Raw genomic sequence first — 19,959 nt, forward strand, 5'->3', positions numbered from 1 at the left:
GCTTCAATAAACTTGAGGTCAAAAAATTTTACTAACAATACTAAGCTATTATTTGTTTTTGGTTTTCTCATTCTCTTTCTAGAGGATATATGATTTGAGATGGAAAAGGATGAATGCAAAATTAGCTATAAGAACCAACTATCAGGCTGGGAGTTGGTGGCACACGCCTTTAATCCCAGCACTCAAGAGTCAGAGGCAGGCGGATCTCTGTGAATTCGAGGCCAGCCTGGTCTCCAGAGAGAGTGCCAGGATAGGCTCCAAAGCTACACAGAGAAACCCTGTCTCAAAAAACCAAAAAAAAAAAAAAAAAAAAAACAAAACAAAACCAACTATCTACTATTAAGTTAAACAAAAAGATTTGCAAAACCATGTCATTTCTCTTATTATGTATTTTCTACCATAAAGATAAAATTATTTTACCAAGACATTTGTTTTGATGTCAACGTCTACCTTTATGTCTTTGGTAATCTACATAATCCAATAATGTGGAATCATGACCAATTCTTAAGCATATGAATGTGCCTTGGACCCAGAAGTTTAACAATCATTGCTGAAGATGTGCCTGTTTAGTATTTAAGTACTAAATAAAGTAAGAGAAGAGATCTATTTACTTCTTTAATTTACTTTTTATAGAACATATACTTTTACCAGGCATTAATCACCCAAGCTCATAAAGCTCTTTTTGCAATTCAGGACCATCAAGCTAGAAAAGAGCTCACACAATAACATAATAAAAGCATGAAATTAAAATAAAAATAGCCTATTATTATGAAAAACTCAATAATACACATTTCAATTGGAGTCCAGAAGTTTGAAAACCAGTTTACAATAGACAAGGTGAATAATGTAGGTTAACATCATGAAGGTTAACTTCTAGAGTTTAGCAAATGTTTAAATATTTACTGTGAGTCTATATGATATGCTGGCTGAATAGGGCACATTCAATATGCACTGATCTCCTGGGGATTGTTAAATTCTGATTCACCTTATGCTGCCACTAATTTAGTATTTTGAAATAATAAATATTTGCAAATCAACAATGCATCAGACAGTCTTTGCTACAAATGACAGTTACAAAGTGTTACTTTACTAATCATAGATGCTGATTGTGTTCATGAATTTCATTCTTTAAAATGTGATAGGCACAGCTAAGAACCAAGAGATATTTATTATATCCCTACTAAGTATCAGACACTTCTTGGATAGTTAGGAATAAAAAACACAGACACAATAACTATATGGAGCATAGGGGCCCTATAGATTCCTGAGGTCTCCTCACTGACACCCACATTCCTGGGCTATGGATCAGTCCCATGCTGGTTTCATAGCAATCAGTCTGGGGACCAAGAGCTCCCCCTTGTTCAGGTCCGCTGTTTCTGTGGGTTTCATCAGCCTGGTCTTGACCCCTTTTCTCATCAGTCCTCCTTCTCTGCTACTGGATTCCTGTTCAGTTCAGTGTTTAGCTGTGGGTGTCTGCTTCCAATTCCACCAGCTGCTGGATGAAGACTTTAGGATGGCATATAAGTCAGTCATCAATCTCCTTATCAAGGGAGGGTATTTAAGGTAGCCTCTCTTCTGTTGCTTCGATGGTTAGTTGGTATCATCTTTGTAGATCTCCAGACATTTCCCTAGAGCCTTATTTCTCTTTAAAACTATAATGGCTCCCCTATTACAGTATCTCTTATCTTGCTCTCTTCTGTTCTTCCCCCAACTCAACCTCCCTGCCTCCTCATGTCCTCCTCACCTCTCCTCTTCTCCCCATCTCATTCTCCTAGTTCCCTCTCCCCTCCACTATGCTCCCAATTTGCTCAGGAGATCTTGTCCCTTTCCCCTTCTCCAGGGAACATATATGTCTCTCTTAGGGTCCTCCTTTTTCCTAGCTTTTCTGGCAGTGGATTGTAGGTTGGTAGTCCTTTACTCTATGTCTAAAATAAACATGAGTGAGTACATACCATGTTTGTCTTTTTTTGACTGGGTTACCTCACTCAGAATGGTTTTTTCAATGGCTATGATAGCAACTGGAAAATGAAAATTGTATGGTTTGTTTTTCACTGTTCTGTTGATTTATGATGATGAATACCATTTTAGATCATGATTGGCCTTTTGTATGCTTTTGCTGGAGCAATGTCTGTTCAAATCCTTTTACAAGTAGTTTATATGCCTTTTGCCACCAAACAGTAAAAGGACCAGCTCTACTTGAGTATACTAATAAGAAAGTATCTAAAAGAATATATAAGAAAAATTACTTGCAATAGTATCAACAGGATAAATATATAAGACTAGGATTAACTAAAGGATTTGTGTAATGATTAACAAAACATTGGGATAATCTACGTAAGACACATGAACACAATATCTCAAGTGAGTTCATCAAAATATTCTTATTTAAAGAGTTTTCCTTCTTGATTTCATTTTAATTGAAGTACAATAACATACTAAAATTTAAACAAAACAGAATACCACAAATACTTCTTACAATCTTAAAATGAACAAAGGTGGAGGCATAACACCCATTGACTTTAAAAGTTAGTATAATAGAGTCATAATCTCCTCTTCAAATTTTGTTTGGAATTCTTTGTGTACTTTAATTTTATATAAATTTTAATTCTATAAAATTTATGCTAAGATATTAACAGAAATGTTATTGCATTTAAATATAATTTTTCAAATCTCTTCTGATCTTTTGTTGAATATTTTATCCATAACACAAAATGGGCCTTCCTTTATTTAGGTTTTCTTTATTCCTTTCAGCTGTGTTTTATAATTTTCATGGGACACAATTTTTACTTCTAATATATTTTTGCCTCATTATTTTACTCACACTACAAAGAATGGGAATTATTTAAGTTTCATTGTCAATTGTTAATTTAGGCCAATTGCTTGGCTATTTTAAAGTTACTTCCATTCATATATTAATAGTATATTTGTTACTGATCTTTTTCTGTTTGTTGAGGTTTTCGAGGTGGTGTTTTTTGAGCCTCATCATATTTGCAAGGTATATGAATATTTTTATTCAAACAAGTTTTTTTAACTCCTCCATTTCTCTTATTTCTTTCTGGTATATCAAAACACCCATGTTAACACACTCAGTATTGTCCTGTAGGACTATTTATCCTTCTTCATTTTCCATATTCTCTTATTCTAAAGATTTTATGATATCTATTTATCATGTTTAGTGATTCTTTTATCTGTCAAGTCTGCCCTTGAAGTCATAAAGGAATTTATTTAAATTATTATGCTTTACAATTCCAAAAAGTCTGTGTGATCTCTTATTTATTGTCATCAACATTATGCTATTTTGCTTTAGACACAACTGCCTTTCCCCATGTGAAGGTATTTGATAGTAGGTTTATTTGATTCTCTTCTATTAAGTTTAACACCTTAGTCAATTCAGAAACAATCTCTATTGTTTGTTTTTTCTCCCAATAATGGTTCATAGTTCTTCCCTCTCTTTTGCTGTTTTGTACATTTGCTCTTGAAAAGTGACATTTAAAATTATATACTGAAACTGTTCCAGATTCCCTTTCCCCTATTGCTCCCCGGGCTATTTATCTTAAAGTTTTAACAACTTGGCAGTATGAACTCTGTGAGATTTGTTTTTCTATATTGTACAGCTAATACTATATCCTCTTTGTTAAAACAAATAGAAATAACATAGTTGTTATTATGGTTATATTTTAAAAGTAAACACATTTTAGTTGATACTAAGCAACATTTGCTCAGCAGTCATATTAAAAACAGTAGGACTTTCAACTTTTGCTTTTAGTAACTAGAGGAAAAATGGTAAAATAAAAATATAAATGTCAAAGCACTATATTGTTTAGTTTTAAAGGTAATAAACACAAGTGGAAGCATGGGGGATTTTCACACAGCATTTTGTTGACAGGTTTAGTTAATTGGTTAATATTCTATTCAAATTACTCTTCTTTTCTTCTGTTTAGTGTAGAGGTTAATTGCCCTGGACACACCAAAGAAATCAGTAAAGAGAAACAGTTGTTTTTGTCATTAAATGACTCTGACCAATAAAAACTAATTGTAAAGTTAGAATCTGTTTCTTATATGTAATCCTAATTAGGTTCTATACCTCATGTAACTCCCAGAGTTATACCACCACCACCAACAACAAAAAAATAATGTAGGAACGAAAACCATTGTAGTCATTATAAGGAATTCTGGCTATGATTTGTCTTTTTAACACAGAAGGACAGTGATGATAGGTTAGTAACTGCTTCAGGATTCTTTCTTCTCTGAAACTCTCCACAAATGATACAAAAAAAATCAATGAAATGATGCCTAACAACATTTTGCTATACTCAGTTAGGTGCCGTATGCAGTAGTCATCAGAGAGACTTCCTCAGGAAGCCGATGGGAGCAGGTTCTGGGACCCAAACCAGATATTATGCAGAGAAAAAGTCTAAACTGCAAATCACCATCAAGTCCCTCCCCTCAGAGAATGCAGAACCCTGCAGAAGAAGGGAAGGAAACACTGTAGGATTCATGGGGATAGAGGAGAGCAGGAGCACATGGCCAACTGAATCAACTAAGCAGGGTTCATATGGGCTCACAGAGACTGTAGTAGCAAACATCGGGCCTGCATGGGTCTGCACCAGGTCCTCTACATATGTGATGGTTGTTAGCTTGGTGTTCTTGTGAGACTTCTAATGGCTGGAACAGGTGTGTCTCTGACTCTTTTGCTTTCTCTTGGAACTCCTTTCCTCCTTGGAGTGTTGCCTTGTACAGTCCTATAGTATCTTGTTTTGAACTGTCTGGTGATCGGTGATCATCTCTTAGAGTTTTCTAAAGAAGAAAAAAGGGGGAGTGGGTTGGGGGAAAGGGAGTTGTAGGGGGGCTAAGAGAAGTGGAAGGAGAGGAAACTGCGGTAGGGGTTTATTGTATGAGAGAAGAATATATTCAATTTTAAAAAACGAAAAAGAGAAAATGTCATTCATAGGCATTGTTAAGGAAGTTTCTCTTCACAATCAATGACGGTAATACAGAGATGCAGGGCTGCTGACTGTGATGAACAAATGTGACAGTCGAGTGTTTATGTAAGGGATATCTAATTGTTTCTGGATAATCCACAATCTTTTAGTCAATGCATTTTGAGCAGTTTTGGGTCTCTATGTTAATCACTGTATACTTTAAAAGGAAACTTCTCTCAGAAGAGTTGAGAGATGCTATAATCTATGTATATAAAGAAAAATGGCAGATTAGTCCTAAGACCATTTGTCAAAATCACAGTAGTAGATTCTACAGAGGGCCTCTGAGCAGTTTAGTCACAGGATCTTTGCTGGATAGTGATGACAGATATGAGTTTCATCTTGTGAAGCAGGCCTTAAATCCAGTCAGAAAGTTGGTAATGCCCATAGCATTCATGCCATGTAGTAGTATAATTCTTGGCCATGTGTGATTGCATTGAAGTGCTCACAGTTTGATAAGATTATTTATTAGTCCCCTGGTAGTGTACATAGTGCCTTCCAGGATAAAAAAAATCTATTCAGGACAAATGAAGCTTCTAGTTCAGTACCAGCTTGATTTCTCTGTGTTTTGTGACTTACTTATCTGAAATATTTGACAACAGGATCTTTCTTCTAATTCCTGGAGGGTCATCAAGAGCGATTTGCAGTAGCCTGTGATGTTTGAGTATCTATTGTGCTTCATTGATTAACTATTACATAAAGAGTAACCCATACCTCACACTGTACTGCCCTGATCTCAACTGTGTTAACAGTTTTACTAATATTCTTAAAAGATTGATTTAATATTATTTATGTATAAGGGTGCTTTGCCTCTATATAATTGTTCACCACATGCATTCAGTGGCTGAAGAGGCAAGGATTACAGTTACAGTTGGTTGTTATCTATTGGGAACCAACCTGAGACCTCTGCAAGAATAACAAGTGCTCTTAATAACCGAGCCATCTTTCTAGCTCCTCACCATCTTTTAAGTTGATTTATTATTGTTGTTACAAGGCCTGAGGTGCTTCATTAAGTTATGTATTTGAGATCACTCTGATTTTTGAAATACATGGTTAGTGTTATAATATTTTTTCTTAGGACTGCCTTCATCATATACCACATATTTAGGCAGGTAGTGTTTTAATTTGCATTCAGTACTATGAACTTCTTACCAAAATTAACTTTGTGGACTATGCAGATAGGATGGAAGAAGTGCATTTAGGGAAAGACATTAGTACATATTAAATATTTTCTCTTATTTCTTAGACTATGCAAATGATCTTTCACTCGGGTATAATTTGGTGATGATCAGCAATTTTTCTAGATTAAGGGTATACTGCCTGAATTTTGTACAACTTGTCTTGCCAAATACCCTTCTATACTTATTCATCTGTGAATATTTTTAATTCAGACTTTTGTAAACTAGCTTTGAATTTAGAGAAAAGAAAGAAACAGAATGTAAAGTAATGTCAGATGTCAGTAGTAATCTACTCTTTTCCTGAATCTTAAACAATTAATTTATATACATGTAAATCAATAGCTAAGTTAAGAAGTCTTCCAAAGAAATTGACTCATTTCCCATGGAAACCAGGATTATAGCTCTATGAAATCCTATCTCATCAGCTTATGTAATATTAATTAACTATTAAAATTAGAAAATAACAATAGTTGGTATAAAGAACCAATGCTCATAGTACTGGAAAGATTAGCAAAAATCCTTTTAAAAATATCTACTCTACTCTTCCATTTAGTTCAAAATCACATTGGCAGTGTTTCTAAATGAAGAGTGAAGTTAGCTTGACTTGATGAGTAAACGTTATATAAATTATTCAAGATTCATTTTCACTATAGGTCAGTAGAAAAGCATATTTGGCTATACTTGGTCTGCTTTGCTTTAACCTGTCAAGTTGCAAAAATAAAATAAAATATGTCATAACAGGATTAACTATGAGGCTATTTTTCAAAGTCTTATGATGAAGTATTATGAATGTCCTTGAAAGCTTTTGAAGAATGATCAGAGAACAGATGGGAAGAGACCAGATTTTCCAAGGACACCTGTGGATAATAACTCTAGGATCTAACTGATCTCTCCAAAAATAGCTTTTCATAACATGGAATAAATCTAAAACCTCATCTGGATATAGGCTAGATGCATATCAAATAATATTTTAAGGATATTATAAATTATTTCATCAAAAGTAAATTGGTAAGGGTACAGTAACAATGATATAAATAAAATTACAACTTTTTTTTACCACAGTGCCAAATTTTGCTATAAGCAAGGGATACTATATTTACTTGTCTAATAAGTGTACTATATTCTAGAGAAAAACTAAAAGATTATTAACTGAATTCATTCTACTGGTTTAAAATTGTGAAAGAAAAATCCAATTCTAGTATTTCGTTATGTAGATCTATTCTAATGTATAAAACAATGTCCAAGTCTAGTGTAAAGGTTTAAATATTCAGCTTAATTTGAGTGAGAATGCAAAATTTCACTATTTCAATTAAAGAAATACTTATTGGATGTTTATAATATATCAACTTTTTTCTGACTGTTATGAGTTATAGATAAGAACATGAAACTACATGTTTGAAATAGGTATAAAACATAGTACATGCATAAAATAGTATACTAAAAGAACAAAAAGTGTAGTGGAAATACCCTTGTTCCTACTTGTGACAAGGTCACAGTTATATTACAATTGTTCTTTGATGGATGGCTAGGATTTTGCAGAAAACACAAAAAAGGAAATATTTCAAACAAATCAAATGAAGTTGGAAATGCTAAAGAAAGAATACAATATGATGTGATGAGTTACTTAAAGTGATGGTCAACATTGCTGGAAAGCTAAGTTCATTTTCAGCTCCACTCCACTAAATGTGGCAAGCTACAGCAAGTAGAAAGTTAGAAGGCAACAACTGATGCACATAGAACAAGCCAAAACAGAGATATGTAATCCCCAATTGAATATAGATTAAGAACTGTGGACTTGGATAGGCATTGTGGTAGTTTGAAAGAAAATGGTCCCCAAAGGGAGTGGTACTATTGGGAGGTATGGCCTTATTGGAGTGGGTATGGCCTTGGTGCAGGAAGTTTGTCATTGTTGGGGCAGGCTTGGTGTCTCCTATGCTAAAGATATCACTCAGTGTCTCAGTCTACTTCTGCTTGCTTGATAACAACATGTAGCATCTCCTTCTCCAGCACCATGTCTGCCTGCATGCTGCCATGCCCCTTGCCATGATGATAATGGACTGAAAGACTGAACTGTATTGTATTCCTTTATATGAGTTACTGTGGTCTTGCTGTCTCTTCACAACAATAGGAAACTTAAATAAGACAGGCTTCCTGGTTCATATATTTGATTAGATGTGTAATCTTGGTCAAAGAAGTTGACCTCTGTAAATCCAAAAATACAATACAATCTATGTGACATTTATTGCAAGGGTTATATGAGTTATAATACAACATGCCAGACATCATCACATGTTATTGACACGCCTACCTTCATTCTTTCCCTCACCATCATTGTCATCATCACCATCAAACAAGGGTCTATATGAATATAGCTATGTTAACAAACTATTTTGGGGGAAACAATCACTGAATATGAGTGAAGTGGAACAGGTATGGTAAAATGCTTGCTTATCAAAAGCAGTGGTTTTCAAACATTTACATACACATGCATTTCCTAGAAACCCCATGAAAGTAATGTAATTTGGTAAATTCTGCAATGTTTTGTAACTTACAGGTCAATTCCTGGACTGGCCAGAGATGGTACTTTGACTAGTAGGTCTGAAACTTCTATTAGTCAAAATGGATAATGTCAAGAGAGAACATAGGAAATCATGCCTAGTAGCTGGATTTAATTAAAAGAAAATGAAGAAACAAACAAATTCTTATTTTTTAAATGAATGATCTCAATATTTAAATGGTAATTCTTTCAGAAAAGGGCTACTAAAAACAAATGTATGGATTCTAGATGTGTTCAGGATGTGTATATTCAGTTTGTAAACTCTGAGCTAGATGATATAAGAGTCTACATCGAAACTAGGGATTAGAAACTGGGGAAACTCCATTCTACAGTAACTACACTGAAGGAGAAACTAAAGCAATCCAGAGTATAGAATGTGAATGTGGGAGAAGACTTTTAACACTGTTTCATATAAATTAGCTATACACATTGAAAGACTCTATACATGGTGAAGAGATTTGGCATCATGATACAATTTTCAGCTGTTGGTTTTAAAAAATGAAATAGTTGAAAAGCTACTTGGTTTAAGTTGAAAGTATAAAGCTATTTATTTAGGAAAATCTGCATTAAGTGCTAATTAGAAACTCTTAAGAGAAAATAAGGAATACATACAAAAATATGAATTGCTGATGGAGATTTTCAAGAAGAAATCCTAGTACAGTGACTTTAATGAATTACATAAAGTTCATTGCTAATTAACAGCATTCATTTACATGGAAACAGTGAACTAAGTTGTTTAAACAACAATTTATTCCCTTAAGTACATTTAAGATGTATTATCTTGTTGTTTTTTTCAATTTTCTTGGATAAAATATCATAGATCATATACAGGTAAATTCTTCCTATAGAGATGTTAAATAAATAATAACCACTGATCAAACAGGCAGCCTTACACTATAAGGCCTATTGAATATGTCAAGTCTAACTTTCAAATTCTATGTACTCTGAAAGAGATCATTGCAAAATTAGCATATAAACATTATTTATCCTGAGACTGCCTGAAAAGGTCAATATTCCTTTAAGAGGGCTACTGCTCATCTGCCAGGTTCTGCATATGCTTTGCTCTAAAGAAAATGAGTAGTGAATGGAAGATGGTTAATTCCAAACAAGAGCCAGGATAACTCCAAAGAGTTTGGGACTTCAAGCAAGTGGGCAGAAGTAGCTTCCACTAATTACTAACAAAAGATTAATTCATTAGAACATTGAGTAAAATGATAAAAGAATCTGTGAGTCACAAATGTATCATCCAAGGCAGAAAAGATAAATATTTATGAAAGCAGAATAAAATAATGGTTTAACATAGTATCTGGTCAAAATAGGAAGCCTGATATTTTATAAGTCTTAATGTAATAGATGGCTAAGGAGGGATCCAAAATGGAATGCTAATATATGACTTACTATATATAAATATATAGTATTATATATTATATTGTAATATATATAATATATATTAATATATATTAATATATAATATATAATATATATTATATAGTATTATATATTATATATTATATATTATATATTATATATAACAATTTCCAATAGTTAATAGTTATCACTTTAATGAAGTGATGACACAATTTCATATTATGCATCCTGAAAAATGTTACCGTATATAGTATGCAGTATCCTATGAGACTTATATTTGCAAAGCAAGGAAACACTCAAAATTTAATTTGGGTCATTTAATGACTTGCCTAGACCCAACTTGCAGTTTACAAGAAAGTTAGAAAATATGGCACCAATTAAGTGGCACACCAAGGGAATAAACAGACAGATCCAGAACTTTTTAAATGCTACTGATGGATAATTTTTTGAATGTCAGTATCATTGCAGAGAAAGTGAGGTGAATGGTGCTTTTTGACTTAAATGTAAGAAAGTGATAAAATAATAAAATAAAGTGCATAAACTAAATTGGATATTATTATAAAATTTAGGACATTTTAACTTAATGTAGACATTCTAATAGTGACTGTATGTAAAGTGATTTGACATTTTAAATTTTTCTTATGAGTTAGAAACACATGGATCTATATGGCATGCCTATAATCTAAGTTGAGACATGCTGAGTAATAGTAGTATTTAAATTTCTTTGAAGACAAAATGCATATTAACTTAAGTCCTTCATTAGATAAGACAAAGCAATATACTAGCAACTTGGTTAAATTCATGATTCCTAACACTAACTTAATACTACAAAATACACCAGAAATCCAAATACATTGAAAAAGTTGTAAAACTCTAACAAAATTTTGTGATACAATATGTGTCCTTATTATGAATATATAAATGTTAAGATATTTATGTAGATGTGATCAATATTGGATTTTGAGGGAAATAAAATAGATTAAATAATGTCTCATGTTTTTGAGCATAGAAGAGAAAGTATAGCTTATAATGAAATCCCAATTAGATATTTTCGAACAACTAGAAAACAGAAGCTTTAAGCCTCTAAAGATAGTGCAATATTTACAAGTTACCCTTTGTTCAATATGTATTATATACATGTAATCAAGTATCACACTGCACACTCTAAATATGTATAATTACTAAATGTCAATCCAAAATTTTACAGTGTTTAAGGAGCTAGAAATGTTAATTACTCTAATTTTAAGCATATAAACTATGTATGATTACCAAATTATCATACTATACTACATACATTTTGAAGCTAAACTAATAGAAAGAAAAAATAAAGATAATCATGTAAAATATCTTAAGATAGAGTAACTTTTATGGCATGAAAATATCTATGAATTTGCATTACAAATGTTACTGTTTCTTTGTCCATTTTTGATGCTCAGTACTATTTTGACATCAGTGATTAAAAAAAAGAGCTATGTTTATCTATTCAAGACTGTGGCATCTCTTGAATTATTTTCACAGAACAGAATTTTTTTAAAAAGTGTTCTCATTAAGACTTTCTTTGTTTTACCTTATAACTTCCTTTCAGAGCAAACACATTTTAATTTGCATCTTGTTGTTTATAAAGATTATTTGGTGTCTACTATCATCTGTAAATCTATAGATACTACCAGGCTCCTCTGCTGCATGACTGAAGAATCAGGAAAATTTCCATGGTAAATTGTATCATGAATAATAGATTATATTTTGAATTTCATTTTAAGTTAATAGATGTTAACCAGTATTTAAATATTTCAGAGCGTTTTCCTCTAATTATTTCAGATATGTTGTGTTATCAAAGAGAAGAGTCTAAAATTATATAGCTGTAAGTCTTCAAATAATTTGTAGATTATGCTTGAAATTACTTCAAATGAATGTTCATTATTTCTGATTTAAAGATCACTACAAGTAAAATATTCTGTTATTTTATTACATAGGCATGTTCCTTTGCTCTTTTGTTATAAATAACTTCTGTTTCCTATTCTATTGGTATTGTACTGAAAATAGTTTATTGATTAACAATAGCTTCATGATTACAGTCCTTTTCAAATTCATGTTAACATGTTATTGTTGAAATATTAGTTTACTTACACTTTTGCTACTGCACATTTTGAAATAGTGAATGAATTGGAAGGATCTACCTGTCACTTATATTTTGAAACATATTTACCTTTCACAAAATTTAACTTACATAACAATTTCAAGGAACTCTGCCACAAAACTGACCATGAAAACATTTGTTTTGAAAATATGTAATATGAAATGGACAGCTATAAAAGCCAAATTTTTAAAAACTTAGGGAACCTGATCTTGACTTCTTAAAAGCACAAATGTAAATATCTACTGTATGTCAAAATTTTCAATGAAGTGTAGCTTTTCTAATCAATTCTACCCTGAGCTGTGATTATCCCACAATTTTGATATTTTACAACAGAGTCAGTAAGAGTATTTCCATAAAATTAGGTGAATATAAAATTTCAGAGCTTTTTGGTGAACATATATAGTGCTCCAATAATTATTTATGAACTATAACTTCAACGATAACCTAAAACATAGAAGATTTTAACCACTCAGGTTAACACCAGAAAAATAGGAATATGTTTTGTTCAAGCACTATATATTTAAGTATTTATAACAGAATTATTAATCTACTAATTTCTTACAATCTTATTTTTTACTACATTGAGCCCACATCAGAAGTGACACTATTATACAACTTTAAAACTGTTTGCACACCAATATATGAGTTTATTTAATTTATAAAATGCTTGTATGATTAATACCATGATTTCAATCAGAAAAAAAAACGAGTAGAACTTCTCAAGGAATTTATTTACAAAAATTTGGGGTCTTTATCTCAACATAATAAAAACATTTTAAAATCAAGATTAATGTAAAGATGTATTTACATAATATTATTTTCTCCAACTCAATGATATCATTTTTAACATTGACAAGTTTTGTGTGCATACATAATGTATACAAGAAAACTCAAATATCTGTATTATTACATATGTCTGTATATTATGCAGATCATATGTAGGATGTAGTGACTCAGCCATAGACCTGAGTTTTCACCATTTATCATAACAGTCTTATTTTTAAATAAAGGTTATGTCCTTCTTTAGCAATAAGCAGCACTAGCATCTATAATTGGCAGCATAATTCCAAATCTAATGTATAAGGTTCTGTGCACTCCAATTCCAAGAGCATACATTGGCTTTCAGTGTTTCAATACATTCTAAGGGAAAGTTAAATGGTGATTGAATACAACAACATTTTTGGATACCTTGGTTTTCATTTTCCTTTTAAATTTGAACATTTTTGAAATAAGTAACTTTTCAAGAATCCAATAGAAACTATATTTGAACTAAAATTAAATAATACAATCATTTTTACAGTAAAATTCTAATGTATTGCAATTAAAATCTTATCAACCACGTATCTTTCCTACAAAACACTCATTTATAATTGCCTTTTCTCATTTTTTGGAGAAAATATACTTGAGGTTCAGCTTGATAAATTTGGGATACACTGAAGATACATACATTAGGCAATCCTATGATATGTTTTTATCACAAACTTGGAAGCTTACAACAACAGATAAGTGCTAGAGAACAAAATGTGTGCACTTAATATCTAAGAAAAAGACCAGAAAATGTCTTTGTTGCTATTGATTAACATGATGGACTTCTTAACATTAGTACCTGTCACCCATCTTATGATCTTTTATGAAATGAAAGCTTTTTGAAAGGACAGTTTACATAGCTCTGCTAAAACATCTGTCTCCCTACCTCTTTTGCCTTTCAGCCAGCTGTTTGCAGATCTCCTGACACCGCAGACTCAAGCTTCCTAGTTTTTCCTGTAGAATATTGGCATCTGTTTTTGAAGACTGTTGAATTATTTCTTCGCCAGTTGTATTCAGTATTTTGACAACAGTTTGCCGCTGCCCAATGCCATCCTGGAGTTCCTGTAAGTCACCAAAAAGATAAAGCAAAATTGAAATCCCAAGTCTTTTTATTTGGAAAACAGTTTAAACAACATTCTCCCATGTACAGTTATACCAAGAGAGGAAAGAAGTAGAAAACCTCACAGTGAAAGCTGCTCTATGCACTTGATGTTCCCACATCCAAAGGATACAAGCCAGAAAGACACCTTTCATGTCAGTATAAAAGCTTCCTCTCAGTTCAGCTCGAGGTTTTGTTTTGTAAGCTTGTCAGCTAGAGGATGTTATCATGTCCTACAAATCAATTAGCTGGAAATCTTCTCAAGAGCAAATTTGATTTCTTGTCCCTACAAGGATGTTCTATGTTTAATAGTCTATGAACTGTTGTAAAATTAAACATGGACCAAGTATTTGGATATCTTAGTTGGTTGTTAATACAAAGGTGAAAAAGGACAAACATACTTTAGCTATAGCATTTTTAAAAACCTTCTAGAGCTTTAAAAATAAATGTAACTATTATATTAAAGCCATTTATTTCAAATTCTGTTTGCACCAATCTATTTTGCATTATAAAACCACATAAAACTGAAAATTAACTGCTTTCAGGGGCAACCCATCAAAAAACCTCTAATGTACAGTAATAAATATGAAAATAATCTATAGCTACCAGAACAGTTTTATGAGTCATTGGTGGTGTCAAGCTTTCGCATATTCTACTTTTTATCCTAGATGAAAATTTAAGAGTGACTCTCAGAAAATTGTTCCATTAAGAAAGAAATTATTACAACCAAGTTTGCATAAAATAAGAATGATTTTTTACCATTAAAATTACAAATCACAATCCTTTGCTGTAAACCTATTTAAAATGTAGATTTTTTAACGAAAATAACATTGCTAACTGTAATACAATGTAAGACCTTGAGATACTTTCATATTAAAATATAAATGGCTCTCAAATTCTTGTGTTACTGGCAATACACTAACAGTACACAGATTATTTTTGCTCATACATATGATTCAAATGATTTAATATTCATATATCCTTTACTTGTAATATATCCTTTACATGCAATACCAGCTTCCCAATAGACGTTTATATGTATCTACCAAGCCAATCAATTAAATATGATTTTTAAATCTTAGTTATCTCTCTATAAGTACTTCATTCTTCATCAGTCTCAAACTATTTTATTACTCTCACTTTTTACAATTTTATTTATATTTTATATGCTTGCATAAGTTTATTTGCACCATATAAGTGGACATGTCTGAGGATGCTAGAAGTGTGCATCAGATTTCCTAAGAATAGAAGCTGGATCTTCTGCAAGAGCAATAAGAGATCTTAACCACTGAGCCACCTCTTTGGCTCCTACTCTTACCTGTTTAACTATAATGACTTTGGTAGCATATTTTTGCAATCAAATAACCTCAAAAAATAAGCAAAATAATAACAAGATCTTCAATTGATTGTCATATTACAGCACTATAAAAAAGAAAGCATGCCTTCTTCAACTTTTACAAACTCTCTTAACCATACTCCTGACTGTCCATGATATATGATCTAGTAAACATATGTTCCCATCCAACTAGCTGACCTGACCCATTGGTTACGTTTTACTCTTTTAAAGCTGCTTAGATCACCACTTCAGGTAATTGCAATGATTGCTTGGTAACAAGATAACAGTCTTACCAAACTGTGTCTATATTCTTATTACTCAGAATCTGGTAAGAAGAAGTTTCAGGCAGTATCTTTTCAGTGAATGAATAAAACTGAATTAATGAAAAAGGATACAAGAATGGAAAGAATATAGAAAGACAAGAAGAGTAAAAGTAATGAAAGGAAGGTAGTCCAATAAAACATACCACTATGGAATCATTGGAATGCTTAAAGTATCATAAAAGAAAGTATAATTTACTAGGTTTTAGGTAGTATATAATCTAATTGAAGAGATTAGACACAGTTGTGAGTTGCAATTTCTTATATACAATAGGGCAGAGACATCGAGGTTCTTAATATATGATAAATTATATGAGGGATAAGATAAGCAGTAGAAAGCATACAAAAGGATTCTAAAGGAGTTTGGGAATTGATAAATGGTTACCATTTAGACACATGGAAGTTCAAGGAGAGCAAGAGGATGTCAAAATGCATGACACTTTGTGGACAATATTCATTATAAGGATTATAGAGTTGAGTTTTATGTTGCTGTTATGAGAGTGTGAGTGTAAACAGATTTGTAATCATGGGTATATATTGTGGATAGACAGAGCATACCTTATTTTATTAGGGAATTTGTAATTCGTGGAATGTCCATTGAAGCAACTCAATTTCTAGCTACATGTGGTGGTACTCTTCTGTAATCTCAGCACCTGACACTTTGGGGGTGAGGGTATTACGGATCAGAATGTTTAAATTTATCCTTAACTGCATAGTAATTTAAAGGCAGTCTAAGCTACATGATACCTTGATTAAAAATAAAAATTAAAAAGGAAGGAAGGAAGAAATGAGAGGGAGAGAGACAGAGGCAGAGAGACTCTTCTACTTTGAAAAAATCCATAAGTACCAAGCCTTTTGGGCTACTGATTTATTCTTAAGAAAGGAGGGACTAATGTTGATGCAGGCTATGTAGCCAAGTCTAGGCATCCAGGAAATAAATTGTGGAAGATAAGCTATAAATTTGACAAGAGTCAGGAAAGAAAGTCCTGGAAGTAATATGAAATATTAAATAAAATTGCCAGGGTTTGAAAACAACTAGAATCATGCAAGCATGTGTGAGGCTCCTGAAGGGAAACACTTTACCTAAAAGAGTAAGCATGGGTGCAGTTAGAAGGGGATTAGATTTCATGTTTATACTATCATAAGGTGTTCAACATTACTTATAGTGTTAAAACTCATAGTTTTAAAAATTCCCAGGGCACACAATAAACACACAAGAACCTTCTGAACTCATTAATATTAGATGGCTCAGAATTGTAGAAGAGGACCTGAATTTGAGAGATATTGTGGGGTGAAAAAGGAGATGGAGGGAGAGAAATGAATACATATTGCATAATACAACATACTTGTATTACCAAAATAAATATATTTATGAATTAATTATCAAAATGAATTTTAAAATAATAAAAAGGAACTCCTGGAGATCTAGTTAAATTGAAAACTCAGATTCACTGTCTCCAAGAAGAGGGTAATAGTGCTATGACAGGCAAAACTTTCTATAGTAAGGTTGCAAAGTAAATGCCATGCAACTTCTGTATGCAAGGAATTTTTACTGCTGGTTACAATGATGAAACCACTTTGGATTTCTTACGTCAAACCCTTCCTTTGGTATTTTTGATCTTAGCTCTTTATCTCCCAGCTGATGTCTATGGTGATTTTTACAGCTCAATTGTAGAACCAAAAAGGATTTTATTATTTCCATATTGCAGATAAGAGATAGAATTGTGTAGCCAATAATGCAGTAATTGCTTAAAATTGTTTTTTCTAAATCTCATTTATACAGAATCCTAAATCAAAGCTTTTAGGTTTTTTTTAACTTTGCAAAGAAGACCTCATTAAATACTGTATTGAATTTGTTTGAGAAGATTTTGTAGCCAGAAGAAATATTTACAGTGTGTGTTTTACTTAAAAAGAATTTTCAGTAATAAAGCATAAGAGAAAAATAATGGATCAAACAGGAAATAAAAATTGGGTATGCTGTTTCATGCTTAGCTTATGAGGCACAAAAAGATAGCATTCAATTCATAATATTAAACATAAAGTCTCAATCAACTTCATTTGCACAATTAATTTTAATTCTACAGTGTATACACATTTTAAGCACCAAATTACTCATTAGCAATGAACCTTTTAAGCTTTGATATCATATTAATATACTGTTGTCATCAGCAATATCCTTATCTACTTTTCTAGCAATTAGCATTTAGTTTTTAGTATTGGAGAAAATGAAAATCATAATTAAATCTATTGGATTTTTCAATCTAGTTAGCAAGCTTTTGTGATGTGATTCCAACATCGAAACATTCATTCTTAATAAGGAGCGCATATCAAACTCCCCCAGGGAGCTTTTTCAAAACACAAAAGCCCACATTTCTATGCCAACAAACTAGAAGCATAATCTCAGTGCCTATGAGTACAGTGAAGGAAGGTATTTAAAACAGATATAACTTGAAACAAAGGTTCATTAATAAAACTGCATTAAAGATAAATGGAGTGGCCAGGGAAGAAGAAGGGTTATGTCTGTCTGATAACAACTGCATCACTATTAGTTCCCTTTTGAATCAAAAAGGTAACTGGAAATATAGAAAATGACACTGTTACATGTGTTATTTTAAGTATGGTTAAAATGGGGGAGGAAACAAGAAATACAATGGAAGTAAATGCTAATTGTTTAGAGATAGAAGAATATGAAATAGAGAAACCATACCTTTAAGGTGACCCATGGAATACATTTTAGAAAAGACTACTTATGAAATGGTCCAAAGTGTATGAAAATACAATTAGTGGAAAATAAAGTGTGACAAATACAGAAAAGGAATGCACCAAACAAGTAAAACCCAATCACAGGAAAATGTACAATGCAATTTTACATGAACTATGTTGAAATAAAATAAATTGCAAACTTCAAATGAAGGAATAAAATTGGTAAGCAGGAGAAACAAAGTATGACTTGGGGGATAAAGATGAAGACTGATGGAATCAAACAAAGATAAACAAATCTTCAGGGAGTTAATATATAAGTCTGCATTCCTGTCAACAGGTTTTCATTCATTGCACTCTTGATTATTTTGAGGCTGACTAATCATTGACTTAGTTTACTAATTGACCAAATAAAATATGTAACACATGAGCCAATAAATAGTTGTCCAAAAGGCAGGTTAATTTTGTAGTAGTGTTTCACAACTTATGCTGCTTTGTCTCTTTTCTTCTGTGCTGGTTAAAATTATTCTGACTGGTTTTCCTTGTTAGTCCCTAGAATACACATATTTGGAAAAATAGTCTGGGATCTGATCTCAGAGATGAAGGAAATAAATTTGTCTCCTGCCTTTATTACTGAAGTCTATAGTCATAACTGTCTTCAGAGATTCTAATGTGCTTCCAATGAGTTTTTGCAAATAGTCAGTCGAAAAGGGGCAAATTTCCAAGGTACAGAGTAGGCCCAGGGGCGGCATACATTAGCTCAGCACATTTGTGGTTTAGGCGATTCAGTCCTGGTGGCAGACCTAAGATCTTGCACAAACAGCTGCAGAACACAGTGAGAAATTCGGAAAGATGGTCAAAGCATCATGCACTTTTGAGGAAAGGACAACTTGAAAGCAAAGAATCAGGAGGTGGGACTCCAGACCAGGGAGGCTCAGAATGAGAAAACCATGAGGAATCATCCTGAAAGAATCAGGATTGCCTATTAATTTCAAGATCAAGTCTTCTTCCCCTCTATGTCACAGCTGCCCTTTTTCCCATCCACCCCCTTCTCAAAAGTTTATCTCCAAGTCCCAGGTAACAGCAACGGCTTTCATTCTACCTTATTGACTGGAGTATTTTTATGTCTTGGTGATGATATACATCTCCAGATTTTAAGTGTGCCTCACGTTAAACTTTGGGGAATACACCTAAAGAGCTTTTGCTACTAATTTGCAAACTAAATCAAACTGAAAAGAGCCAGTCTTTGCAAATGAACATTAGAATTTTTTTTTAAATAACCCCTTAGCCTCTTCCTTCCCCTGGTCTCATTTTATTTCCAGTCCATTAAACATTTATTATGCTTCATTAGTAAAAACAGTGAAGCATCATATATACTTTTTAATGAGATTTCTTTACAACAGGAACTAGGGCTAGGAAGTGCTCTTTTAGATCTCATCTAGTAACCTCTCTTTCCCTTGAGATACAAATTAGGCATG

The 19,959-nt window shown here is 32.5% G+C and overlaps 1 protein-coding gene across 3 annotated transcripts in view; it reads right to left on the reverse strand.

Moving 5' to 3' along the window:
* Dmd (dystrophin) overlaps positions 1 to 19,959 on the reverse strand; it is a 1,637,847-nt gene that overhangs the window by 822,198 nt on the left and 795,690 nt on the right. For all 3 annotated transcript variants that reach the window (XM_035449892.1, XM_035449894.1, XM_035449893.1), the window contains one exon: positions 13,913 to 14,088. In XM_035449892.1, the coding sequence (XP_035305783.1) occupies positions 13,913 to 14,088 (176 nt within the window). The remainder of the gene's footprint in view (positions 1 to 13,912; positions 14,089 to 19,959) is intronic.

The sequence above is a fragment of the Cricetulus griseus genome, chromosome X, assembly GCF_003668045.3.
Source record: "Cricetulus griseus strain 17A/GY chromosome X, alternate assembly CriGri-PICRH-1.0, whole genome shotgun sequence".
NCBI lineage: Eukaryota > Metazoa > Chordata > Mammalia > Rodentia > Cricetidae > Cricetulus > Cricetulus griseus.